Source organism: Crassostrea angulata, chromosome 5, assembly GCF_025612915.1.
Source record: "Crassostrea angulata isolate pt1a10 chromosome 5, ASM2561291v2, whole genome shotgun sequence".
In the NCBI taxonomy this organism is placed as follows: Eukaryota; Metazoa; Mollusca; class Bivalvia; order Ostreida; family Ostreidae; genus Magallana; species Magallana angulata.
Genome location: NC_069115.1, coordinates 24,772,316 through 24,799,795, shown reverse-complemented (window position 1 = coordinate 24,799,795; position 27,480 = coordinate 24,772,316). Strand labels below are relative to the sequence as shown.

The 27,480-nt window shown below is 35.4% G+C and overlaps 2 protein-coding genes across 5 annotated transcripts; one reads left to right on the top strand and one right to left on the bottom strand.

Moving 5' to 3' along the window:
* Window positions 1-3,120: 3,120 nt before the first annotated feature.
* On the bottom strand, window positions 3,121-16,232 carry LOC128184015 (protein Son-like). 4 transcript variants are annotated; one of them, XM_052853286.1, is made up of 15 exons: window positions 16,126-16,232; window positions 11,841-13,292; window positions 11,110-11,335; window positions 10,320-10,412; window positions 9,963-10,202; window positions 9,560-9,654; window positions 9,202-9,356; window positions 8,637-8,951; window positions 8,227-8,337; window positions 7,895-8,017; window positions 6,135-6,251; window positions 5,718-5,865; window positions 4,405-4,476; window positions 4,048-4,163; window positions 3,121-3,526 (listed from the first exon to the last, which is right to left on the bottom strand). In XM_052853286.1, exons 2-15 carry the CDS (start codon window positions 13,147-13,149, stop codon window positions 3,401-3,403), a joined length of 3,246 nt encoding a protein of 1,081 aa, XP_052709246.1. In that variant the 5' UTR covers window positions 13,150-13,292; window positions 16,126-16,232; the 3' UTR covers window positions 3,121-3,400. The 4 variants fall into 4 exon arrangements, with proteins under 4 accessions (XP_052709246.1, XP_052709247.1, XP_052709248.1 ...); XM_052853287.1 differs by lacking the exon at window positions 6,135-6,251; XM_052853288.1 differs by lacking the exons at window positions 3,121-3,526; window positions 4,048-4,163; window positions 4,405-4,476; window positions 5,718-5,865 and having other exon boundaries at window positions 5,952-6,853.
* A 5,609-nt stretch (window positions 16,233-21,841) lies between these two features.
* On the top strand, window positions 21,842-23,076 carry LOC128186047 (G-protein coupled receptor 22-like). The gene has a single exon (XM_052855772.1). The coding sequence runs from the start codon at window positions 21,842-21,844 to the stop codon at window positions 22,973-22,975; it is 1,134 nt and encodes a 377-aa protein (XP_052711732.1). The 3' UTR covers window positions 22,976-23,076.
* The last annotated feature ends 4,404 nt before the right edge of the window (window positions 23,077-27,480 follow it).

Genomic DNA, 27,480 nt, shown 5'->3' with positions numbered 1-27,480 from the left:
ACAAAATATAAATTGAACTTCGGATTTAATTTAATTGTACTATGTTCAAAATACTATAATTAGCTAATGTTTCGTGTGCGTTTAGTATGTGACGGGTTGAAAATGGGAAAATATCAAATAAAATCTGGAAAATTAGTGAAATTCGTTATAGAATTTGTATTAATTTCTTGATTGTTCCTGGGCTACAATGGCAGCTCAATTTATTTGTTTTATTCGAATCTTTATCTTATCTTTCCAATAAGAGGGCTTCAATATTTAAGGGTTTGCAAATAAATCCATTCCAGTGTTTATTTACCAAGAGTATCCCCAAATCGAAGGATACATATATAATTTTCTCAAACCAACAGATTCGTGTACCATCAGATCTGAACCGTATAGAATGCTATACATGAAGTATGCACTGTTCGTTTATACCAAAATCCATTTACCCATAAGTGCGATGTTCAAAAAGTTTTATCAATTTCTCCACATAATACCCGTTATCTCGACAATAAGAAGCGATTTTGTTAAAAAAGAATCTTTTGTTAAGGACCTAAATTTATATACGAGCCACTATAGATTTAGAAAAAAATAACTTTGTTCGAAAGTGCATCTCATAAAAGCCTTGACAAAAATCTGAAAAGGCTCATGTCATACTTGCATTAACGTTTTCAATAAGCTTGTCAGATTTTGCCAGCGAGATTTTAGTAAATCACCACTTAAGAGGGCAGACAAGTGAGTTTGTCTGGAAAGTCCAACACATTGTGTCCACTGTGAACAATAATATACCCTGGCCGTGTAAACTCCCAAATCTGTTTGACTTCCATTCCAAATGTCAGGGGAATCTCTTGCGCAAACAGAGTCGAAATTGGCGAAAGAAAATGAAGTCTATTGTTATAGGAGCCCACCCCTCCCGCGTATTGTGTACGTCTTAAATCGGCTGGGGTACCTCTCATTTAAGTAATTATTACATGTCGTATAGGTGTAAATATACCGTTCGATTTAAAATATTTTAAATGGAAATTACTCCCCTGTATGTGCAAATTGCACTTTTATAAAGAAATAAAAGACAAGCTGTGCGTTTAATAATTTCACCGCTCCTTTTTGTACACAGGGTTAAAGATTTCATTAACTTTCATAGTTACCGATCGATTGACACTAATTTACAAATAAAAGACATTACATTTTCCTTCTAAATATTTTGTTTCGGCACCAGGTGTTCTTAAATACACATTACATTATCACGAACCGTGACACTGAAATATAATCAAAACACTCTCAAAAATATTCCCGGAGTAAATGTTCACATACTAGTACTGTGCAACAGTTCTGCTCTAGAGATGACATGTTGGATATAATGGCAGGATCAAGAAATGATTTTCGACGAAATCGGTCAAAAATATTGACTTTATTCATTGAAGACCTAAGAACTTTTTGTCGATATTCATATTTATAATTCTGTTTCACTGATTAAATCTCAATGTCAAATAATTTATCACAATGACGCTGTTAAGAAAAAATTGTTTAAATGTGTATAATTTTGGCGACAACCTTTTCACTTGAAATCGAAAATTCAAGTCATACCCCCTATCTCTTTTATAAACTACTCATTATCCAGCAGTAAGAGTATAGAGTACCGTACTCTTCAAGGCCATAGATTACGCGCAATGCATTCACGCACGTGTTGAGAACTTACGTTAGCACTCACTCATGCCATGAGAGGACTCAACTAACACGTGGGTGAATAACACAGAGGTTGATGGACTAATTCTCATCTTGATTAAGTATACTTAGCATTTGGGATTTGGGAGTGGGTGGGGGCAAGAATTCAGGTGGGAGAAGCGAGGTAAGAGATACACAGTTCACAGAGATGGTTGTCTTGACAAGAATTTTAAAATGTAATTAAAAAGAAACCAAAAAGATCCAAAAACATTACATTAAGCAGTATTATATAAATAGTGCCTGCTTGGGGGGGGGGGGGGGGGGGTAACTGTTGAAATTGACACCCCGAGGAAATTATTGTCATTCGACGCGAAGCGGAGGTTGACAATGGTTTTTGAGGGGTGTCAATTTCAACAGTTACCCTCCCAAACAGGCACTATTTATTTTATTATACTGAATGTGTTAATTTTAGAGAAAATTTTACTTCTTTTATATAGAAATGAAGTTAATTTTACGGCGAACCGTAGGCGCATAATTTACGCGCATGTAACAATTCGTTGTGTTACCCGTTGCAAAGTGTGTTGCTAAGGCTGAGGGTAATAGAACGGATTATAAACTGTGTCTAAACCAATCAGATTTCAGTATTTAACATGAAAGTATAATTTTATAAAAAAAAATGTTAAATCTTAAATAGAATTTAAAATCCACAAGGCCTTTCTTATGCATATCACAATATATTGTTGTTTACTGGTATGAGATTATCCACCTGTCCGCATCAATTAAAAACAAGCAATTAAAACACAGTCCAAATTAAAATCCAGTGTTTTTCTTTATTCTGATATTCACGTCTGTTAAACACATACATACTCTTAGAACACGATCTCATCAACAAAGTGAGGCAATAAGGAAAAGAAGCTTGAATAGGAGTACTAAACACAACCATAACCATAACATTTCATACTTAAAGTCCTGCACAAACACTTTCACTTTAAATCATTCAAATCAAGTTTTTAAAAATCTTCACCTCATGAAAAAACAAACAACACAAAACAAATGCAGCAAACAAATTAATACAAATTCGTACAAATGTAGTTTAGTGCATTTTATCAACATTACATGTACAACCTACACATAATGACCATGTATATGTCATAAGACATGTCATCATGTGTTTTTATGCTTGATAAAAATAACAATTTACAAATTTAAAATTCTATGGAGTATTTCAACTGTACATTCTATCGGTATAACAGTATTTCACCTCCATGCACTGTGCATGTAAATTACATGTGCACACATTGACTGAATGATGACCAAACATAGTTACACATACATCCACACACAGAGCACACATTTAGTACAACAGAATCGGGATCAATTTCTCTTTTCACACAAGTTTCTTCGAAACATTGAACTTTTACAACAAAAACTGATATGTATAAAAAAAAAAATGAAATGTTTTTTTTGCCTGCCAAACTTTCTATGTATAACAAAATGACCTTGCAAGTACTCCTATGATCCATAAGAAAACACAACTGCACCTTAGAGGTACATATTGTATTTGAATAATCAGCTACATTCTATTTCCAGATGGAGTTCTCTGACAGAATAGTCACATCCCACCTCATTCTTTTGGTAGCCACCTTAATCCTCAAATTTAGGGTAGCCACATCATGCCTCACTCTTAGGATAGCCACAAAACGTTTCACTTTTGAAGTAGCCATATACTGCATTAGTATGAGAGTAGCCACATCACGCCTCACTTTGGTGGGTCCCTGGGTACCAGCCCCAGCTCCTGCAGACAACATGTGGCGGCGGCGGCTTTGGCTGACTTCTTGTTGTTCATGGCGATAGTTGGCTGGTACTCTGTCCTGTTCACTATCACCTGTTGGACAAAATAGTAACAATAATGTTATTTTCATTGATGGATATTCCCTTAATTTTACAGCACTCCCCTTTTAAATCTTAATTAGTTTTGACACTAATAAGCAACTCATTAACATAATAAACATGTACTTTTATGTCATACTAACCAGTACTGGTATCTCAAAACTGTTAACTGTTGGTCAGATTAATTTACAATATTGTACAATGTATTCCATTTAAAAATGACTCAATATCACATTTTACTCATCATAAATTCATTAGTAGATGGCACCTAGTAACTAGTCAATGCAAAGAGAGATAACATTAGTTTTAAATGAAACCTTGCATGATGAAAAAATAATCAGGCACCAAACAGTTTACAAATGTCAAATTGCTTTTTTCTAAATCCAAATAAAACCCATTGAATTTGATCATACTGCTTAGATTGTAGCATTAAATGTATGATGGTACACCATGTTGATCAACTTAAAAAATGACGAAAGAAAGTAGAGAAATGGAAAGATAACATTGCTGCCGTACCTTGAAGAGGAAGTTCTTCTTGTGGTCGGGCCCACTCTCATGCACCAGTTCAAACGCCGGGGCTCCCCACTTCCTCCTGTTACAGAGCTCCACTAGAGCAGACACAGGGTGCTTACCTACAGGACAGGGAGGGAAATGTATATTATCTAAATACAGACACCCAAAGACAACGTTAAACAACATGCCATTCAATCATTGACTAATTTAGAAAAAAAAAGCTGAACCAGCTGTTGATAAATTGAGAATTTTGTTCTAACTATATATTCAAGACATAATTTCTCTATTCTTCCCATTTCCCCACTTGAAATCACGTCTTAAAAAACTCTCTCTCTCTCTCTCTCTCTCTCTCGCTCTCACCTGACAGGTCTCTGACAACAGGTGCACTTCCTTTGAAGGTCTTGGGCATTTGTTCTCCAGTGGAGGTTAAACCTGAAATGATTATTTTATATTCATATAAACCTATGATATTATTCAAAGTATGGTGTGTACAAAGATACAGAATTTTATTAATTTGTAATTAAGGTTCCTCGACACACCAAAATTTTATTTTATGGATCGATAGAGAATCTTTTTAGAAACATGATTCCACAAAACAGAGATCAATATCGGCTTTCAGTTATTTTATACGAATTTTTTGTATTTTTTCAGTGAAATAGGAAAAACTGTTTTGCAGACAAACAGAATATATTTAAGCTTAAAACTTGTTGTCAATTAATGTGTAATATAATTATAAATAAATTCATGCCAAAGATCGTTTGGTCAAGTGTTTAATTTTTAAATTGAAAAAATATTTCTGAAAATCAAAATTGTAATTCTTTAATATCTTTTTAATCTATGGATACAATTTTAAAAATAACATATAGTAACATAAACTATTTACTAAACAATGATATTTTACAAAGAAATTGAAATGAAAATGCAAAATTTTGGAAAAATTACTATTTATCAAATTTGAACCGATCCCGATTGAAAAAAAACCTGATCCCGATCAGAATTATTTTAAAATTGAAATTTTTCAAATAAACTGCAGATTTTTTTCTAAGTTATTGATATAAATTATAAAGTTAGTAAATGTAAATAACGAAACCATTTTACAGCTAAACAACCTGAAATTTTTGCAAAATTCTGATTTATTCTAACTTTATGTGATTTCGTTCGGGATCATTTTAATTACAATCGGGATCGGTTCGATTTTAAAATTTTCCATTTATACTTTAATTTCACTATTTGGTTTCAATTTCTTGGTGAAATTTGATTGTACAGCAATTGTTGAATGCGAGTAACAGTTTATCTGCAGTTTTTATCCATAGATTTAAAAAATATCTACAATCCTTTTTTTTCATTTTCATAAATATTTTTCTACAAAAATATTTCAAAGTTTATCTGGCCGTTTTGGATATGTATTTATAGATAATTGTATTGTGCATTAATTTATAACACATTTTTAGCTCTAATATATCTTGTTCGCAGCTAAAACGATATTTCCGGTTTCTGTAAAAAATACAAAAAAATTCATATAAAATAATCAGAGGCCGATATAGGTGTCATTTTTGAATAATCATTTCTCAAAAAGAATTCTTCATCGATCCATCAAATAATGCATTGGTGTGTCGAGCCACCTTAATAAAATATTAAATATTTCCCCATTTAATGTTATTGACTGTCCATACCTCGCCTGTCGGTCTTGAAGTCCAGGGCCAGCGGTTCCACTGAGCCCTCGTTGTTCTTGCCCAACCCCTCCCCCTGCTTCCAGCCCATCTTCTGGAGGAGAGCCATCCCTATCCCGCTCTGGACGGGGGCAGCCCGGACAAACTGGTCCTGTAAACACCCACAGACAGTCAGAGCAAGCACAACAAGGTCACGGGGGTAAAATAAACACCAGTCTAACGTTCTCATGGTATCTGTGATCAAGTTGACTTTCACTTGCTTGTTATAACTCAACTTTTCAGATGTAAAAAGCTGACTAGCTGTAACCTACTTCTCCTAACACAAACATCTAAAGAGCATGCCAATTTCTAATTTCTGATCCAAGCAAAACTTATTTCTTAAAAAAACATTTGAGGATCTCTGGAACTTGATCACAGTACCTTCAGGGGTTTATAGTATCTGCGATTCAGACTTCTGTTGATAATTTTTTTAACAACTTCTATGGAATACTTTTGCTTGAACCCTTTCTGTTTACCCCTAGTTTTCAGTTTCCGTTTCTACAATGTACAATATAACTGGAATTACAAACTTCCAGCTCATAAAGGCATAACCTTAATACCATGTCTGCAATTTTTGTTTGTTTTGTTTTTATGGGGGGAGGGGGCTGTGTATGGCTGACAGACATGGTATCACCTTTTTTTCTTTATCTATTCTTGACAAGGATACATGAATACTGCTCAAATGATGACAAATGCTAGTTGCTCAAGCTGTTCAAGGTATAAAATATAAACAAACCACAAAAAAAGCAAACCTGCATTTAGACAAACCCAATTCCACATAGGTTTGAAACTGAATTACATCTGGTAGGTTAACTTACCACCCTGATAACAAAACCATCCAATCAGATTGCCGGTAGCTAGTAGCTGAATCACAGTTCAGCCAATCGGAATCCAGTGCAGCATGGTTACCAGTGGTAACTGTGTAACATGGAGGGCTGTCAACTATTGTGTTTTTGATTAAAGTCCCTGAAACAAGTTCTCACACATGTGAATGTTGTCACACACAGCTACACAAACATGCTGGCTGTGATTAATGAACTCTCTGTCACACAGATCTTCTTTAGCCATCGTTTGTAATTCATTATGTCTGGAAGCTGTATCTGACAATATTACACACATAAGAAAAACAAGTTTCAAGTGGATTTTTTTCTCTGTGTATGAATATTAAGCTTTACAACAGTTTACTTATATCAGTTTCCAATATTTTCTTCTATTATTCCATAATCCATTAAAGACTGCTCACCCTCAAAAATTGTCATTCATTGAAAAAGTAAAGCTTAACTCATACACATTGTTTAGTAAACAAAAGGGATTTGCCTCACACAATTGTCTTGCTTTTGGAAAACAGAGAGAAGAAAAGAAACACCTGCAAGAGAAGGACACAGACAAACAGGGCAAGTGTGTGAGGCATTGGAATCCAGATACACACGGTGGCCTCCAAGGTGCAACATGGCGACTACCACAAACAATGAGAATTATCCTTAAACTATGTTCAAAATTTCTTTTTGACATTTCCATTTTCCCCTTGTCTCTCAATTTAGACTCATTTTTCTGTTAAAAAAATAAAATAAAAATTTGGACGAATTTCTATGAGAGGGCCAGCATGCACCAAGGAGACCGGAGACATTTATCTTCTACTACAGCCAACATCTTCTGTGTACACCGGTGGTACACTAGTCTGTCTGGGTATCCCTGGAAGTAAACAGTACCACTGTATCAGACATGCTCTTTGTTGCTTCAGTTTTGTCAGCTTTAACATGCTATCCCCTCTGTTGTATAATTTTCTCTGAAGTTCCAGACTTTCATCTCCAAATTTTGAAGTTAAATTTTGTGTTTTTATTTAAAAAAAAAAAAAGTCATCAAAAGCTTTGTGCTATATAAGCCAATGTATCTGAAACATGTCTTTGATATATTTTCTTACCCTACGTCAAAAAGTAAACCTTTCTATAATTGAATAGCTGTTCAAATCATCATTTAGTACCGGTAAATTCTTATCGCAAGTACCTCCTAGCATTTTGGTTTTTTTTGCAAATGAAATGCAAACTGAACACATTAAATAAAGTTTCTTCCAATAACTAAGAGCAACAAAAAAGAGCATGTCAGTTACAAGAAGTGGGTTTCTACACAAATTGTACACCTACCCTTTTGGCCCAGGCCTGTCGTTTCTTGTCTGGTCCTATCAGCTCCTCCTGTGACATGATATGAGCACCTGTACTTCCTAGGAACTTGCCTGGAAGATTTTTGGACTGTGCCCACAGACTAGCCTGTAAATAGGATTGTTGAAATTTTAAAAGTTTCTTTTAATTCCTAATTCAATCTCCCTTACCAATCCCCAAATACCAGTATAAATACCCTTGACATTTTCTTTAAAATTAAATAGATTCTTGACATTGAATAAGCTTGAAAATTCTCAAAGTTTGAAACATAAATCATAATTTTTGTTAATGAGATGTAATAATGCTATGGCCTGCACCTTTTCCTGGACTTTCCCCAGTGCCATCACAGCATCTATGTCATTGGGGTTCTCCTGTAGTTTCTTGAAAGCACTCAGTCTTTCTGATATGATAGCCCCAATATCGATGGACTGAAAAATTGTATTCAACAATTTATTGATAGGATTGTAGAGTCAATTAGATCAAATAAAACATACACAGCATCAGAGTTTTATGACAAATAATGTACAAGTTTTTAAGTCTGCTGAAGACAAATACAACATTTTAAAAAAAAAAAAAATAACCCATAAAAATTCTAAATGAAGTTGACTCTAAAAAACACAAATTTAGAATAACTCTACAGTTTAGCAGAAAGACAAAAATTAATGATCCTCGCCAGACCAGATAAAACCACACAATGTCAGCAGTCAGTGACAGAAAGTCTACGCACCCCTTGGGGAACCTCTGGGAACACCCTGTCTTCTGGCCTCACTGGGGTGGGGGCAGCATTGGTTGGGAGTAGTGCAGGGGAAGGTATGGGTGGGGGTGGCATAAGGACGGAGTCTGCAGTGGTTGTGTTGGAGGTGGTCGTGGTGACTGGAGCTGTGGTTGTCGCCGTAGCAGTGGCTGTAGTCTTCTCCACCGGTACCCACTCCGACTCCTTCATGCGGTGGGTGCTACCGCTGGACACAGGAAACTGTAATCGCAGAGTGGCCGACTCCTGTAGCTTTTCAGCTGGTGTTCTGATTGGAAGAGGCTTTGCATCCTGAATATGACAGAGAAAAAAATCAAAATATCTACCATTGGAAAAAAAAAACTTACTCATGATGTACCGGTATTAGGTGAGACAGTACCAATCATCTAAGGAGTCATAACATTTAACAATGACTTTAGATGTTTGGGTTATTACAATTTCAAAGTTGTACACAATTCATGTTTATATTTGGTTTTCACATAAAAAATAAGCAAAACCTATCATCTTCCAAAATAAGCTGCTGTATGGCATGGCCACATACCCTGATATTCAGAATAATGCTGCTGTTGTCCTTGACTTTGAACGGGTGATGGATGAATTCGTCCTCCTCACTCTTCTCCTGAACCATCTCGTCCTCCGATGAGGAGGAACTCTCCATTCTGTTCTTGGACTTGGAAGAAATCCTCTTACAGAAATCTTCATACATTAAAAAAAAAAGAAGAAAAAATATGAAAAATAATGCACCATTCTTCTTTTGGTAAGATATCTGTAAATATGTAATATGGAATCATTAATATTTATGGTGACTTAATTTAAGGCCTCTGTGAAATTCTTTAAGCCAAGATGAGTACATGTGAACTATAAATGCAGTGAGTTCTTATCCCTGCCCAGGCACATACCTGTAAGCTCATCAATAGACTTGCCGCCCGATTTGATGGCTGCCAGGTCAGAGCTTGCCACTTGTCCAGACTTTGCCATAGCAATGGCATTTTTACTAAAAAGATGAAAAAACCCAAATATTTTAGATACTGTAAAACGAGAAAATCTGGGGCATATGTACTTTAGAACAAATGCAAGTGCCAATATATTGGCGCAATTAAATCTTTTATTTTAAAAAGGTTAAATAAAATATGTTCTTGTTTAATCAAAGTTACACCCAAATTTTATCCCGTGTTCACCCAAGCACATGAACACAACTTTGGTTTCTAACTTATACACTGTAAAATGTGGTTGAGAACATTATAAATTAATTGCAGCTACATAATCATTACAACTTCATTAACTTTTTCTGCTGATACCTACATTGCGATTTCCCGTAATTTGGCTTTGTCTATTTTCACCCTGAGATCAGCCGACACACGGAATGGCCTGTCTTTGGATTTTGACCTTGTAGGGGACCTGGATTTGGACTTTGACCTCCTATGGTGGCGGTCTCTGTCATCCCGTGAATCGCGTTCACTGACCCTTCTCCTATCTCTGCTACGATCTCGGTCATTGTGGTGTCTATCCCTGTCTCTTTCATACCTGTCACGTACTTTGTCCCTGATAAAATAAGCAGAGAATCATCATTGCTAATGCCGCTTATTCAAGCAGCTTTCAATTGATTTATTTATATTCTGCAGTAAGACAAACATTTCAATGTCCCAGTGTGTAGCCTACCTGTATTGATATGCATCATAGATAAATTTAGAATTGGAAGGTTGTTCTCTAGATCGTGACCTTGACCTTGATGATCTCCTTCTCTTTGGTGACCTACATGACAAATTCAGGAGTAAATCAGACAAAATGTAAATAAAGACCAAATTTTATGATTGTAATGATTATCTTCTTAAAATGCCAAAACAACACTCTGAATACAAGTACCTATCAATTAATTGCATGTTGTACTATGCATTCAAATGCACATATGAAGTGTCTCCTTTGTTTACCGTAGATGGTTTAATAGCTGATTGTCAGTTTGCTTGATTTATTTTAATTTTGTTCAATATATTTGGTTCAGATTTTGTTTTATTTAATTCATTTTTTTAAAAGTCACTACATATTTCCCATTATGAAATAGAATTTACTTAAAATAAATAAATAACAAACATATATAAAATCTTAACTCTGCGATAAACATCTTCAAATAATTAAAAGTGCATGAGAGACAATGTATACACAGCTGTTGTTTTCTTTTCTTAATTTGGTTGTAAAACTGAAGCATCCATATACCACCCTTCTCCCATTTGCTGCCCTTTCAGTATAAGTATATAAGGGAAATACATGTAATTTTGAAGAACTGAAACATCAAACTGCCAGAACTGAAATCCTGTCAGGGCATCAAATCAAACACTTTGTCATCACGAGTTGCACTGAATCCAAATTTCTGGATTCTATGTCATAACACATTCACGTTAAAACTACAAAACTTTGAATACAGCCTCAAACAGCAGTTCACTGAGGCACTGACCTTGACCTTGATCTGTGGGAATGTTTGCGCTTGCCCCTTGAATCACTCTCGGGGTCTTTGCTCTTGTGTTTCTTTTTCTTCTTCTTCTTTTCTTTCTTCTTCCTTTTCTTCTTCTGAGGTTTGGAGTCTTTGTCTGAGCTGGACAGTGACCCAGTTTCTGAGACCTCCCCATTCTCCTCACTATCCTCCGAGTCGGAATCATCGTCAGATGAGGATGAGACTTCGCCTGCAACCATCAATTGCAACATAAAGGACTTGTTTACAGGAACACAATATACTTGTACACTGTCAAATAAATTCTGATAAATATCATTTATTTTCAATTTGCAAACCTTTTGAATTCAGTTAATTTTCTTCTTTTCCGAACAAAAGCAACATTGCAAGATTACTATCAAAAAATGATGTTTCTAAAAACTCTAATGTCAATAATTTAGTACCATTCATACATATATAAACAGAATCACAGAAACACTTTCTCAACATAAACATCACTTAAAAATTATTACTCTTGTATGATTTATCAAACTTTTTTTAAATTTAAACTAGATAATCCATTGGACAGGACAAATTGTTAAAGGTCATAACTCACCTCCCCAAGGTTATTCAACCAATAAAAATGTTAAAGCAAAAATGACTTTTTAAAAAGAAAATTGATAGAAAATAGGGCATACATGTAAAAAGTATGAGCCATGATCTTTTCCTAGTTTTGCCTGACTTACACGTGAACTTACCATCTTCCAGATCCTTTGCTCTGACCATCTCTCCTGAAGAGATCATGTCAGCACTTGTCTTGGTGATTTTAAACTCCATTTGGAGCTTGCCTCCTCTCTTGGTTCCGATCTGTACTTCCACTCGGGGCTTGTTTTGGGCCTCGGAGTCACTGGATTTCCCTCCCCCAGTCTCGGTCTGATTACTGACACTGGAGCTGGGTTTTTCTTTGGAGTCCCACTTTGATTTCTTCTTATCATTCTGCTGGGTGGCTGTGGCAATGGTTGATAGCTCTTCATCAAGGAGTTTGTTCATCTCTTCCACAGAACTGGCCACACCATCCGATGATTTTTCCTCATCTTCCATGCTTAACTGCTTTGTCATCAACTTGTACATGTACTCCGACTCAATTTGCTTCATTTTGGAAGCCAAGAAATCCTTGAAAAAATCATCCACAATATCTTGAGGGAGCCCTGTTTCAGCTTTCCCTACTTCCCTTAGCATTGATTCTCGGATGCTTGCTTGGAAGTTGTTTGGGGTTAGGATGTTGATTGAAGGTTTTCCTTGGGGTGGGACGGGCTCTGGGGTGGGTTTCACTTGAGGGACTGGCTTGCTGACTCCAGATTTCTCTGCAGTGGCCTTTGGCTTGGGTGGGTTGAGTTGATTTGGGATTGGAATGCTGTCTAGTTGTTGAGGGGGAGGTAAAGGAACTTTTTCTATCTCAATGACTGCTGTATCTCTTGCCACTGAACTCCCTTCAATCTTTTTCTTCACACTCTTTCCTGATGTTTTACTCTCATTGCTGTCTGGTTTTGAATTTCCAGGTGATGCAGGAATAGGGATATCCTTTAGAGATTCAGGCAATGGTATATCAGTATCTACCTTCAAAGGGAGATCATTCATGTCCACCTCCATTTCAACATTATTTTCTAATTTCCCATCCCTATGAACACTATCAGTGGTATCTTTAGCACATATACCCAGGATATCCTTTTCTACTTTCAATTTAGAACCCAAAGTTTTTTCCTTGAGGTCTTCTTTCATGTCTAATAGCTGTACTTTCTTTTTCTCCAAAACTTCTAACAAATCGTCACTGTCCATTGAACCTTCCCTTGGGGAGCTGCCCTTGTTCTTCCTCCCATCTCCTTTAGACTTCTCACGGTCCTTCTCCCGGTCTTTATGCTTGTGCTTGTGTTTTTTCTTCTCCTTTTTCTTGTCTTTCTTTTTCTCCTTCTTATGTTTGTGGTGCTTCTTCTCTCTATCCTCAGACACCGACCTGCGGTCCTTAGAATCTTCTTGGACCTTCACATCATCTGAGTTCAAACTGGTCATAGTGAAGGTTTTTTTTTATAAAACTATGACCAATTAAGCATCTTTCCCTTGTTAATAATGTGTACAGGTTAGTCCATCTTTTCCTAAAATTTCATGTCATGTATGCATCCACTTTTTGATCCATCATCTGAATGCTAGACATCCTACAAAAATTATATTATCAGAGAATTACTTTATTTACACAGAGAAAAGGTACACACCCGGAAAGATACCTGTTTTGATCATTATCACTGGTGAATATCAATTTTCATGGATCTAATGAAATGGCATGCATTTTCACAGTATAATGTCGTTTAACATATGCATAACTTTTATAAGTTTGCCAGTGTATGTATTCTTTAAAACAGGTTGGGACCAATTGCCCAAATGGGATATAATAGTCTGTTTGGGATATAATAGCCCAAATGGGATATAAATTCAAGGTGCAAAAAATGAAGATGTTTGATTTGGTAATTTTTGATATAAATTCACAATGATTAATGTATATCAAATGCAACAACTTTTGGTCAGAAGTTTTCCTATAAGCCTTTTAATAGTTTCAGGGGCTGACAAATCCGATTGCCCGACCCCCGGGGCAAGTGATTTTTCCGATCGGGCAAGTAAAAATTTGGTAGAGACTTGCCCGTGGGCAAGTGACTTTTTAACTTTCGCATATGTACTGAAAATGAAAGTACCGTATTTTGTCAAAAGTAATACGCACTTTTTTCCAAAAAATTCTTTACGATCTAAGGGTGCTTTAATAATACACCAGAATAGGCTTTTGGCATTTTTTTTTCTTGGTACAGCGCGGCTATCATCATTAAATAAAATTCTCACTGCTGTTCTTCAGTATTACGTTCTGTTCTTGTGTTTGTTTATCGCAATGTTTAAAAGTGATAACTGATTTAACCTTTGATAGAGCTTTTAATTGCAAAAACTGTTTTGATTATAATCGGTTAATAAATAATTATAAAATGGCAATTTAACATCAATTTGGGCTGTTTATACTTTGTTCAACTTCTTTAAGCTGTGCTCACCGTCTCCATGCATGTACACTGCCATAACTGATGTTAAAAATAGATGTGTGCTAAACATCATCATAGCCTAAAGCTTTAAAAAAAATTAAAATATCAGGCTTAATATGATTAGATATAATTAGATTAAACTAAACAACATGCTGATGATTCATATCACCTTTATTTTTAACACCTCTGTGGCCTTATTGAAACCACGGTTGAGAACACGTGCACTTGTCACCTATTATCTCGGACATTCACTTAAGGCAAAAGAAATTATCAAAACACCCAAAACTGTTAATAAAATGTTTTTTACTTTTACAACAAATCCAATTAAATATCAATATATAAAGTGTTGATTTTTTAACACATTCTCGAGAAAGCCAAGAGGAAGAGATGTGAAATCAAATCATATTTATTTCATAAAGAGTATTTAAAGCTGACATGAATTCATAAAAGCATTTGGTCGCCATATTAGTTTCGATCGCTCCTCTACTACCACTGGGGTATATATACCGGTTGAGAAAGTTACGGTCGGTTGCTTTCCGATCGAGGCATTCACGTTGCACGGACTTCTAAATGCATGAACTACACATTGTACATGTAGTAAAATGTAGTAATAAAGAATAAAGAAAAAACAACAATCAATGAAATACAAAATATATTTATTCTTTGAAAGGATGTCCAAGGTATCTGTATTATTTTGCACAGACAGTGCTGCCTTACTTCGCATGCACATCGAACACATGTGTCGTTCATACAGAGTGCATAACGTCTGCATCTTCTTGAAAACCCTGGCGACACTACATCCAACACAGTAGCTAAATGATAGTTAATCCAAGAAAGTAACAATGTTTCTAGCCGTTCCTACAAAAACTCCCCGTTTATAAAATCCATGCGATAATTGACATTGCTCGACCTGCCACAGTGTGTGGTTTGAGCATGTGTGATGTTATAACATACACAGGAAAACGGTCTACAATTATCGAGGAATATCTGAAGTATCTGCGCCTGGATTTCAGTCTGTCTTGTTTCGTCGTTTATTTGATATATCTTGCCAGTGAAGTGGTTGTCATATTATTTTTGTTCAAAACGCTTTTTTACAAGTCTTTTCGTCCAAGGCCACGTGTTCGGGTGTTTGAAATTCCTGAATGCGGTGAAGCATGACGAGGGCTCTCGGCCTTATATAGGGGGTGTGTAGCGATGAGCAGAACAATAGAAATCGACAACTAATATGGCGGTAGTCGGAGATAAAGGGAAGTAATGCGTATTTATGAATTCATGTCAGCTTTAAAGTGGAAAAATTTAAAATAAAGGGCAAAAACATCGTACGGTATGTGTATTGTTTATTTTTAATCACAAAAAAGAATTTGGTAGGGCTAGTATATAGATATTGAGCAAGGAAATTTAACCTCGTCATTTGCCCGAGGGCAAGAGCTTAAAAAATGTATTTGTCAGCCCTTGAGTTTGTAAGATTGATCCCCAGGAAGTTAAAGACATGCTGAGGGATCAATCGCCATAAATAGTATGGTTACAGAAAAAGTTGCTTACCTAAAGTTGTCATCTATTTAATGAGGATTTACCATATTCTTAGCAAAATTAAAAATTATATTTTTTTGCACTTTTTAAATTCAAAAATATTCAAATTTATATCCCATTTAGGATATTTTATCTCAAGCAGGCTATCATATCCCATTTGGGCGATTCATTAGGCCCAACCTGTTAATGATGTATGTTAATTTGGACTTTTATAAACATGTAAGTCACTGATTGTTCTAAACGCTATTCGACCCCCTTTCTTATTGTATACATTTAAACAAAGCGGTTACAATCTTGTAAGAAAAATGCAATCAATTAAAATAAATCTTTCTTTCCATTAATACATCCGAGAAAATTCGGAAAACAATGCACATAAGGAAAATGACACTCGTAACTTTTGAATGCTAATTCTTTGCATAAAGTAAATAATATGAACCATTACCTTTACAACGTTACATCTCTTAAAAGTAGACTAGGTTCAATACTCGATGAAATGATCATCGCCTGTCCGTTTCTCATTTCATCAAACACCGGAAGTGAAGAAATAACACTTCTGGAATATATACCCAAAAAGACCATAAAAGCCCCACCTACATCATGCTACATCTTCATTAAAAATGTGAAAAAGAGAATATAATATTTGATTTTAGGTTTCAACTTGATATAACTTAATTTTGAGCGTATACAGTTTAAAATATTTAGAGCTTTGATTAAAATATGGGATGTAAAATTATACACTTCTAAAATTCAATTCATTAGTAGGCCTATTCTTTAATAATACATATCCATTCAGATCAAACAGGGCATTTAAAACTCATTAAGACATCCACAACTCAATCATATATCTACTTTTTTCTTGACCTTCATTAAGGATTACGTTTATTAAGAAAGAAAGAAAAAATCCACTGATGATAATGAAAAACCATCTACATGTGTTGTGTTCGATTGGTATTTGTGGTCACTTTAATTGGCCACTCTACTTCACAACTAAATAATATTTTTTAATACATAATAATAAAAAAAAAAAAAAGAATGAGAGCCTGCCAATCATTTTGCTTACCCAAGTCTCATAGCTTTCACTTTCTGTGGGCATGTAGTTTAAATATAAACATATGCCGTGGTCAAACAGTTTCCCGAGTTATTTTTTAAATGTTACGTTTGATAGCAGTTTAGTATTTCTGCATTGAAAATTATCAATGTTTAGTTATTTTATCTCATCGAGTTTAAACGCTGATATATCTTCTATGGACGTGGCCAGTGCAAAACAGTGTTCATTTGGTTTAACGAGTATGGGCGCCCAGAAATCATCGGGGAGGGCCGAAGTAGGCAAGGGATAATTTTGTTTACCAGCGCAAACGCATATCGTCATCGGGTCCGATGCTTGTTTGAGGGAAATTTGCTATGTGTATTTATAATAAATTTATTAAATTTTTACCTTTCATCTTTTGGTTTCGGGATTAATAGCTTCAGCAATTGCAAACATACGCGGATTTAGAGCCACCCCCCCCCCCCCCCGGTGGCGAAAAATAGCTTACTGAATAGTCTGAATAATTAAGACAGGTCTGTTTATGGCACGCATCTATTTAAAGGGGCATGGTCACGATTTTGGTCAAATTCTATTTTTATGTTTTTATTATTTACAATGCTTTAGAAATGCATTTCTAATGATCATGCAAATAAAATTTGAGAGTTATTCGTAGAATTATAAGCAAGATACAGGGCTCACAATTCTTTGTCATGTAAACAAAGCTCTTGCCCTGTTTTTGTTTACATAGGTTCAATATACCAGTAAAAAAAACTTTTTTGCAGCTTATTTATCTATCTATTTTATTTATTTTTTGGCATAGATAAACAGGCCCTAACGTTTAACACATTCGGTTTAGGTTTAAAATTGAAATTTTTACTTCAACGTTCAAAATGTAAACAAAGTTAACGCTTTGTTTACATAGCGAATAATTTTAAGCTCTGTAACTCGTTTATTACTCAACAAATGACACTCAAATTTCAGTTGCCTATAAAAAATACCTTTCTGAAACATTGTAAATATTAAAATCGAAATTTTTTTGGACCAAAATCGTGACCATGCCCCTTTAAAACATACATAGCCTTGACATGCGTCTCTTTGACCAGATATCCAAACAACTGCATTTTAACTTGCTTGTTTCCTCTTTTACACAAAAGCGCAAATACTCTTCAAAATCAAAACATCTCAATAAAAAATATTTATAGAATAAGCTGATTAGTAGTTTAGTCGTAAATACTTACAAAGGAACAAAATCATGCGCAATTATAATTCAATTATACGCGTACATGATACTGGATCTTTCCGACCGACAGTTTTTATCATGTCTTTGCGTATTCTTGTCGAGGATCGATACAAAAAATTACCCGTCGGATAATCCATTCCAAAAATATCTTCATTTAATCCAATAAAATAATGATTTTGTGAACGACGCTCGAGGAGGATTCGGAATTCCAAAGAATGTGTGATAAAGCTTCTGACCTTTGAACCTTTGTTGCGCCATCTTCGAAAAAATTTCCACTGCATATGTTTTTGTAGCATGATAAAATACATTGTCTTTTTGGTGGAATTTTGTCCTTTGTTATGCTTACGACTTGCTATGACTGGAAATAAGGCCATGATAGGGTTATTCTGAATACTTAATATAATAGAAATCAACAATAAAACCAATGGTGCTAGGAAAAGATTCATATAAACGGCGAAAGGAAATTGAATCAATCTTCAATGTAAGTAAAGGAAAAAACACCACCACTCACGTGCATAGAAACTCTTTCAGACAATTTTAGTTATGCATCTATACATGTATTTCTTTTTTAATCATTAAGCTGGCTTCATGCAAATAAATTGGAAATTCCAATATCAAAAATTGAAGATCCAACTTTAAAGTTTGAAATTTAAAAAAATCAACTTAAAAGTTTGAAAAAAAATGTTTTTTTTTCAAGATTTAAAGTTTCCTTTTCCAAGATTTAAGTATGAAATTTCAATTTATTACTGTAGAATATTAGAGGCTGCAAAAATAAAGTTGGCTTTTCAAAACTCCAACTTCAAAGTTTAAAAATTCAAGCTGGAAACAACTCTAAAGTTGAAATTTTCAAAATAGTAGTTGGAAATTCCAACTTTAAAGTTGAAAGCTTTTTTCAAGTTTACAGTTGCGAATTCTAACTGTATATTTGAAAAATCCAACTTTAAAGTTTGAAGTCTTAGCTATCAATTTGGAAACCCAGCTATAAAGTTGGCTTTTCTAAATATTGAAGGTGGCTTTCCCAAGATAAAAGTATAAATTCTAACATTAATTTGGAATTTTCAACCAAAATAAAAAACACACACAGTGAGCGGATTTAACAATTTATATGATATAGCTGTAGACAAATCATTCATACTTCTGGGTTTTTTTCCTTGTTCATCTTTTTCCCCGTATCACTGCAAGTCATAAGAATACTGACTTTTAACTATAAAATTTCATCACTTGGTTCAATATAAATAAATCAATGTAAGATTAAAGCAATGAATGCCAAGTGTTTATAGATGGCATTAGGACCTGACGTCAGAGAAAGAGAAACGAGAGGGAGATTACACAATGTCGATCACATCTGATGGAAGAATCTGTCATGTTGTAAATTTTGAATTTACCGGGTGGCAGGAAATACAAAATTTACAACATAACAACAGTTGTCATTTTGTAAATTTTGTATTTACTGCCACCCGGTAAATTCAAAATTTACAACATGACAAATTTATGAGTGTGACGTCACGTTTATAGGATTTCCATGAAAAATTTCGGCAGAGGGAAAAAAAATCAAAATACTAGATCATGAAAAGTTAGATTACACTTTAATTAATCCCGATTTTTTTAATTGCATGACTGTATATTGCTGGGAAAAAGTTTTAACAACAAGAGGCCCATGGGCCACATCGCTCACATGAGGAACAATAGGTATGATAAAATCAGCTTAATGGAGTCATGTTACAAACAATCTGGACAATGTACAATAATACATGTAGATCCTGTATAAATAAAATCCATTTTTCCCCCTGGATATTCTTATATTCTTATGTTTATAATCATTAGTCCCTTTTCTAACAGGATGATTTTATAGTCATATCACATGTTGAGTATTGCAGTTCTCAAAAAGATCCTTAACAATTGCCAAATATATTCCTATGTAAAACTTCCCCATTGTGGCCCCACCCTACCCCCGGGGGTCATGAATTTCACAACTTTGAATCTACACTACCTGAGGATGCTTCAACACAAGTTTCAGCTTTGCTGGCTCATTAGTTTCTGAGAAGAAGATTTTTAAAGATTTACTCAATATATTGCTATGTAAAACTTCGACCCCCCATTGTGGCCCCACCCAACCCCCGGGGGTCATGAATTTCACAACTTTGAATCTACACTACCTGATGATGCTTCCACAAAAGTTTCAGCTTTCCTGGCTGATTAGTTTCTGAGAAGAAGATTTTTAAAGACTTACTCTTTATATTCCTATGTAAAACTTTGACCCCCCATTGTGGCCCCACCCTACCCCTGGGGGGTCATGATTTTCACAACTTTGAATCTACACTACCTGAGGATGCTTCCACACAAGTTTCAGCTTTCCTGGCTTTCTGGTTCTTGAGAAGAAGATTTTTGAAAAATTCTTGAAATTTTTCATTAATTTCTAATTATCTCCCCTTGAAAACGGGTGTGGCCCTTAATTTTCACAACTTTGAATTCCCGTTGCGTAAGGATGATTTGTGCCAAGTTTGGTTGAAATTGGCCCAGTAGTTCTTGAGAAGATGTTGAAAATGTGAAAAGTTTACGGTCAGACGGACAGACGGACGACAGACAAAATGTGATCAGAATAGCTCACTTGAGCTTTCAGCTCAGGTGAGCTAAAAATAAAAGCTTTTTTTTGAATGTTTGTATTGAAGCGGGGAACTTTAATTTTAGGGAATTTAAACAACTTTTTCACTTAAAACCAGCGTCATATTGAACTTGTTTTGACGCAAGGAAAAGATAGTTACATCCTACCGAAAGTCCAAGGTCAGGTTAAAAGATTTTTTGTTAAGTTGACCGTATTTAATTAGAACCATTTTAACAGGAGCTTGGACTTTGGGTAGTTGTGTCAAACAGCACTGTGACGTAGGCCTGTCTATTTCATTGCTGGGCATTCAGCAATGGCTCTTTGAAATCAACATGATTTGTCTAGCTTTTAAGCTAAGAGTACAAAATTGATGCATATTTCACTTAACACCAGCGTCATATTGAACTTGTTTTGACGCAAGTAAAAGATAGTTACATCCTACCGAAAGACCAAGGTCAGGTTAAAAGATTTTTTGTTAAGTTGACCGTATTTAATAAGAACCATTTTAACAGGAGCTTGGACTTAGGGTAGTTGTGTCAAACAGCACTGTGACGTAGGCCTGTCTATTTCATTGCTGGGCATTCAGCAATGGCTCTTTGAAATCAACATGATTTGTCTAGCTTTTAAGCTAAGAGTACAAAATTGATGCATATTTCACTTAACACCAGCGTCATATTGAACTTGTTTTGACGCAAGGAAAAGATAGTTACATCCTACCGAAAGTCCAAGGTCAGGTTAAAATGGTTCTATTCTATCAACGAATGAAATTTCTTACATTTATTCATTATTTTATCTATGTAGAGAGTATATTAATCGTGTCTTTTGAACAGAAAAATAAATCATATATAAGTAACCGGTCGCAACAAAAAGCAATAATAACAAAAAATAACAAAATTCAAAAGGTGAAAATCCGACCTTTTTGCTCAATTGCAATAAATATCAGACATCTCAGAAAGCTATATCAATTTATCTTTCTGGAAATAAAGATCACAAAGAACTCCATGGAAAACAATGGGAAGAACTTAATCCCTATAATTAAATACTTGAGGACACAAAACACGCCAGGAAGGTATCTGTCGCCAACGTCATTCATCAAACTGTTACGGAATCAGGGGCTCAACACCAAAACGTCATCCATATATGTCAGACAGTATTATGATAGCGGGCTTCTTTTCTGTGCTTCACTCAACTGGCCAGGATTAAGGAGCACGCGCAGCACCACTCAATAACATGGAGAGTTCCAATCTAAAATCGACCTGGAAGCCGGAGAGACAACATTTTGTGACAGGATGTATGGCGAGCTCTACTGTCCGATATGGCTGAAGATTTTTGCAACTATTGTGCTAGTGACAGAGACTATCCTCGGAGTCTGTCTAAACATGTCCGTTCTCTTGACTCCAATCTCCAAGAAGCACCTCCATGGGAATTTTTTTGTGAAGGATCTCGCGACTGCGAACCTGTTCGTGTCGGCGTGTATTCCGCCTTTGATCACTGTTGTTGTCCTCCTGCCAGTCTTTAGGTTCCACGTCTTTGTGATCGTAGAGGGACTGCTTTGTTTCAGCATCGTATCCAACAGTGCTTCTGTGACCTGCATCAGCATAGACCGGTACGTGTCCATCGTCAAACTGGACAAAATGGACAGAAATATCCTGTACCCCCGCACTGCCATCTGGTTTTTCTCCTTCCTGGGATTAGTCCTACCATTGGGAGCGTACAGTGTTCTAGACTCGACCGATGTACAAGATTGTTACTTGTTTAAGTGTCGAAACATACTGTTTGTACTGAAGCCGTATTTCTTGTATGAAGTGTATAGCACGATTCTTTTTATAGTAGCCTCTTTCACAGTGATACCTTGCTACATCTCAGTGTACAACGTGGCTATCAAAAGAATCAAGATACGTATGCGGCTTACAAACAGCAACAGGGAAATTATGTTGGGTCTGCTGAGACTTAAGAGGTTCCAAAGGGTCACAAAAATAACCACCTGCATCATCGTGTCGTTCCTAATTTGCTGGGCTCCGCTCATTTTTCTGTCCTGGGTACCTATATTTAAATCCGACAGGAAAACCCTGGCCGCTCACGTAATTTCCATCATGATCGCAATGTTATCCAATATATTCAACCCGATTTTATACACGTTTGTCAGACCACAGACACAATTAAAACTCAAACGAAAACGAGAAGTGAAAGTGATAAGAAATTCATCTAGAATAGCACCACACACAACATTGGTTACCAGAACATCCATAAACATGGCAAAAGCGACACAGCTTTTGGTGCCGCCTTCACAGGATCGTATTTCGTCATCATTCAGTGGTTCGTCAGATAGGTTCACAAACTCAGATTTCCACAGTACAGAAGCTATTTCTGTGGCAAATATCACGAACCATTTTGATGAAGAATTCGAATTAAGTCAAGATTAAAAAGACTAAAAAAAATGTCCATTTATTGTACTAACATTTTCATTCTTATAAAAGATTTCAACATTTAGTGTTATTTTATATATATCGTTGAAAATAAATAAAGTTTGTCCAAAAAGAATGCATTGCAATTGCAGATTGCAATTGTTTCTTTCAAAGTTGGTGTATTTAGTTAATTCATTGGAATGCCTTTATTTGGTCGATATGATTCAAAACAATTTATTCGAAATAAAGTAATTGAAAAATGTACTTCTTTAGTAAAAGGTTTATTCTATATGCATATTACAAGAAATTTTTTCTGGGGAAAATTATTAAGCAGCTCAGTAAAAAAATCTTGGGATTTCATAAGTATGGTCTAATCTGAGTAAGGAGGGTGGAGAGTCAACAAGTTAACCCTCAGATCGTCCTAAAATACATGGATCGTTCAGCTAGAAACTATAATATAGTAAAGAAAAAATCCTTATATTTTACTATAGAAATTTAAATAGTTTCCTATATTTTCATACGGAGCTCTTCTTTTAAAGGAGATCAATAAGGTCTAAAAATGGCCATGACCATCGAGCCGTCTTAACTTTTGAACTATTGACTGAGGGGTAAACCTCTGCATGCGTATCATGGCGTATATCCAGACCAAGCCCTATGATATCATGAAGCTGTCAGGACAGTATTTGATCACGGTATAAAAGTCTGTTTTGTTTTGTTACATGCAAGCAAAACTAAATTGTAATAACGGTTTGTCTTCTAATCGGGTTGCTGCCTATACATATTTCATTAACTTGACAATCTAGAACGTGTATTAATAATTTTTTTGGTGAATGACTGTAAGTCCGAGATATTTCGTGATTGTTAGCCACGGGGGACCTGCATCTATCCGTATTTTCTGGAGGAGACAGATTTATGTAATTTCTTATAATATGTGTCAACGATTTTAAATACGTAAAGATAATTGTTGAAAATTTATTTTAAATAATTATTGAAAGTTAAGAAAGTTCTAGAGTATACTTTTTATCTAAAAAAAAAAAAAAAAAAAATGCTCATATTACTAAACACTCCTCCAAGTCGATTTTTAATGGAAATATTGTGTGAACATACTCTTTTTCATGTTTCTCAATAATACATTTCGTTGGCAATAATCCTATTTTATATCTGAATGACGATTTCATGACATGCAAGTTAAAAGGAGAAATATGTATTTTAAATTTCATTCAAATAAATGAAACGTAATTGCTTTGCGTTAAAATTACTTTTACAATGCTTTACATCTTTAAATAGACTCAATCCCTTACGGTGATCACGCGATGGTTGACGTAATGTATGTCACTATCTGCTCGTGTAAGGGAATCACGCGTTGTTTTATTTGGTGGTCACCTGAGGGTAATAAGAAAGAAAGTGAATTAAGAAGTAAAATGTCAACTTTTTTATCGCCTCGCCGATTGTAATTAAAAACTACCGAAACATGTTTTATTGTAGCCTACAAAAATATATACATAGGTTATCACAGATTTCAAAGCTCACCGAGACGAAGCTAGTTTCACCTTTATAAGAGATCACCTTTATGAGACCAAATGTCTATGAGAATTTGAAAGTCAGAGATAATGATCTTGGATATTGCATACTGTAATTGGTTTGACACAATATCGCATATCATGTGATACAAAATTGTATGATAATCACATGATAATTTCATACGGTATTATATGATAAAATGTTAATCACAACACTAATATAATGTATGAATAGTGTCTGTTTGGGAGGGTAACAGTTGAAATTTACACCAGTCGAAAACCATTGTCGATCGACGCGTTCAGCGGAGGTTGACAATGGTTTTCTGAGGGTGTCAATTTCAACCGCTGCCCTCCCAAACATGCACTATTTATTTTCTTGTACTGAATGTCTTAATTTTAAATATTACTGTTTTAAATTTTTTGACGTAAATTCCACGGTGAACCTTACGCGCATAGTTTACGCGCATGTAACAATTCGTTGTGTTACCCGTTGCGAAGTTTGTTGCTAACGCTGAGGGTAATAGAACGGATTTTCAACAGCGTCCAAACCAATCAGATTTCAGTATTTAATATGAAAGTATAATTATAACACATAATACAATACATTATTTTAGCAAATGATATTATATTGCATGATAGATAAAGTATATTGTTATACTTTCATGTTAAAATCTGATTGGTTAAGACGCACTTGATAATCCGTTCTATTACCCTCAGCGTTAGCAACAGACTTGACAACGGGTAACAACGTTAATTTACGCACATGTAACAATTTGTCGTGTAACCCCGTTGTCAAGTGTGTTACTAACGCTGAAGGTAATAGAACAGGTTATAAACTGTGTCTTAACCAATCAGATTTCAGTATTTAACATGAAAGGTAATAAATCAAATTGTTACATGCGTGTGAATTATGCGCCTACGGTTCACTGTAGAATTTATGTAATTTCTATTTAAAAGCACTAACGTTTTCTGTAAAATTAAGACATTCAGCAGAATAAAATAAATAGTGCCTGCTTAGGTCGATTTTTTGGAAACCGTTGTCATTATCTTCGCTTCGCATCGCTCCGCTTTCTCGGGGTGTCAATTTCAACTGTTAATATACCCTCCCAAATAGGCACTATTTATATAATATAATATTATATGATACAATGTTGTATCAAATAATGAAATAGTGTTTCATATCTTACAGTACTATATATCATAGGAATCATGTTATATCATTTAAACAACAACAAGCAAGTTTGAGTGAGGTAGGCTAAATATTTTTTTTAGCAGCCTTAATAATTGAGAACAGGCTCTGTATCTTAAGCTAGTCTTAAGTTACATGATCCACGAAAGTTAGTAAGGACAGCTTTTATTCCAATTAACAGTCAAACTCCTCTAAAAACTTTTGCTGCTGCAGCATTAATAATTGACACTGGCGTCGGAAGCAAATTGAAAGTGGGGGGGCTAAACTAATCCTGCGAGAAAAAGTGGGGGGGCTGAACCCTCTATCATGCTATGTTTCTAATGGTTAGGTATAACTTTGCAAAAAAAGTGGGGGGGGGGGGGGCTAAGCCCCCCCTAGCCCCCCCCCCCCCCCCCCCCCCCCCCCCCCCCCCCCCCCCCCCCGGTTCCGACGCCTATGATTGAGATAATCAACATCAAGTTCTGTATCTGAAGCTACCTCTATTTACACATCCATTGTAATATTGACTGTTTTTAAGTCTGACTACGTCTAAGCAAAATTTACTTCTTTTTATAACCATGCTGCTAGCCCCAAGAGCCTTACACAATTTGAACTGTTCCAAAATCTTAAAACCTGCTTAAGCATTTAGATAATCAACATCACTCTCTGTGCCCCTGTGATTCATTTATATAGTTAAATCAACCATGCAGGTTTGAAATATTACTATCAATATTAAACTAAACCTCTTCAAGCATCTGAAACCTATGAATTTGATTCAGCATCCACGTCTGTGGACTGCATTAGAATCACAAGATGCATAATCTTTTCAAATTTAATAAAGATTAAACGAATTATAACTAAGATTTGTCTATCAAAGGGCATCTGCTCTAGAAACTTTAACCAGCTCAAAAACCTTAACCTCATCGAGCATCCAAAATCTTTAGCTCAAATTCAGCATTCACCTCTGGATCAGATTCACCAATAAAGCCTATCAATTGCAACAGTATCACGAAACGCACAATCCATGCAAGTTTTGTGTAGTTAGGAACAGTTATAATTAAGATAAAATCATCAGAGGGTACCTGCTCCAAAAACTTTAACCAGCTCTAAAAACCTTAACCTTATTCAGAATCGAAAACCCATGTCTCAGATTCAGCATTCAATCAGGCTGTCATAAGATGCATCCACCATATAAGTTTGGTAAGAGCAGGATCATTAATTAGTAAGATATAGCCATCAAAGGGCACCTGCCCCAAAGACTTTTACCACCTACAAAGACCTTACCTTATTTAGAATCCAAAACTTTTGTCTCAGATTCAGCATTCAAGTCCTTCAAGTGCTTAAGTATTACATAATGCAGTATCCAGGCAAGTTTGGTGAAGTTAGGACCAGTAATAACAAAGATATAGTCATCAAAGGCCACCTGAGCTTCAAACACTTAAACCAGCTCAAAAAAAAAAAATAACCTCATTCAGCTGCATAGGAAACCTTTGTCTCAGATTCAGCATAGAAATCTTTCAAGTGCTTAAGTAATATATGATGCACTATCCATGCAAGTCTGGTGAAGTTAGGACCAGTAATAACTAAGATATAATCATCAGAGTGCTCCTGCTCCAAAAACCTGAACAAGCTCCAAAATCCTTATACAGCAATCAAAACCTTTAACTAATATTCAGCAATCAAGCCTTTCAGGTGCATCAGTATCATAAGGCCCACCACCCATGCAAGTTTAGTGAAGTTAGGACCAGTAATAACTAAGATATAATCATCAGAGGGCACCTGCTCTATAAACTTTAACCAGCTCCAAAAACCTTAACCTCCTCCAGTATCTACAA

Coding starts and splice junctions, on each gene's coding strand:
- LOC128186047 (XM_052855772.1), top strand. CDS start 21,842: ATGTATGGCGAGCTCTACTGTCCGATATGGCTGAAGATTTTTGCAACT.
- LOC128184015 (XM_052853286.1), bottom strand. CDS start 13,149: ATGACCAGTTTGAACTCAGATGATGTGAAGGTCCAAGAAGATTCTAAG. Junction 4,164..4,404: donor TGTTGTCAGAGACCTGTCAG/GTGAGAGCGAGA, acceptor CCTGTCCTGTAG/GTAAGCACCCTGTGTCTGCT. Junction 3,527..4,047: donor AGAAGAACTTCCTCTTCAAG/GTACGGCAGCAA, acceptor TTTGTCCAACAG/GTGATAGTGAACAGGACAGA.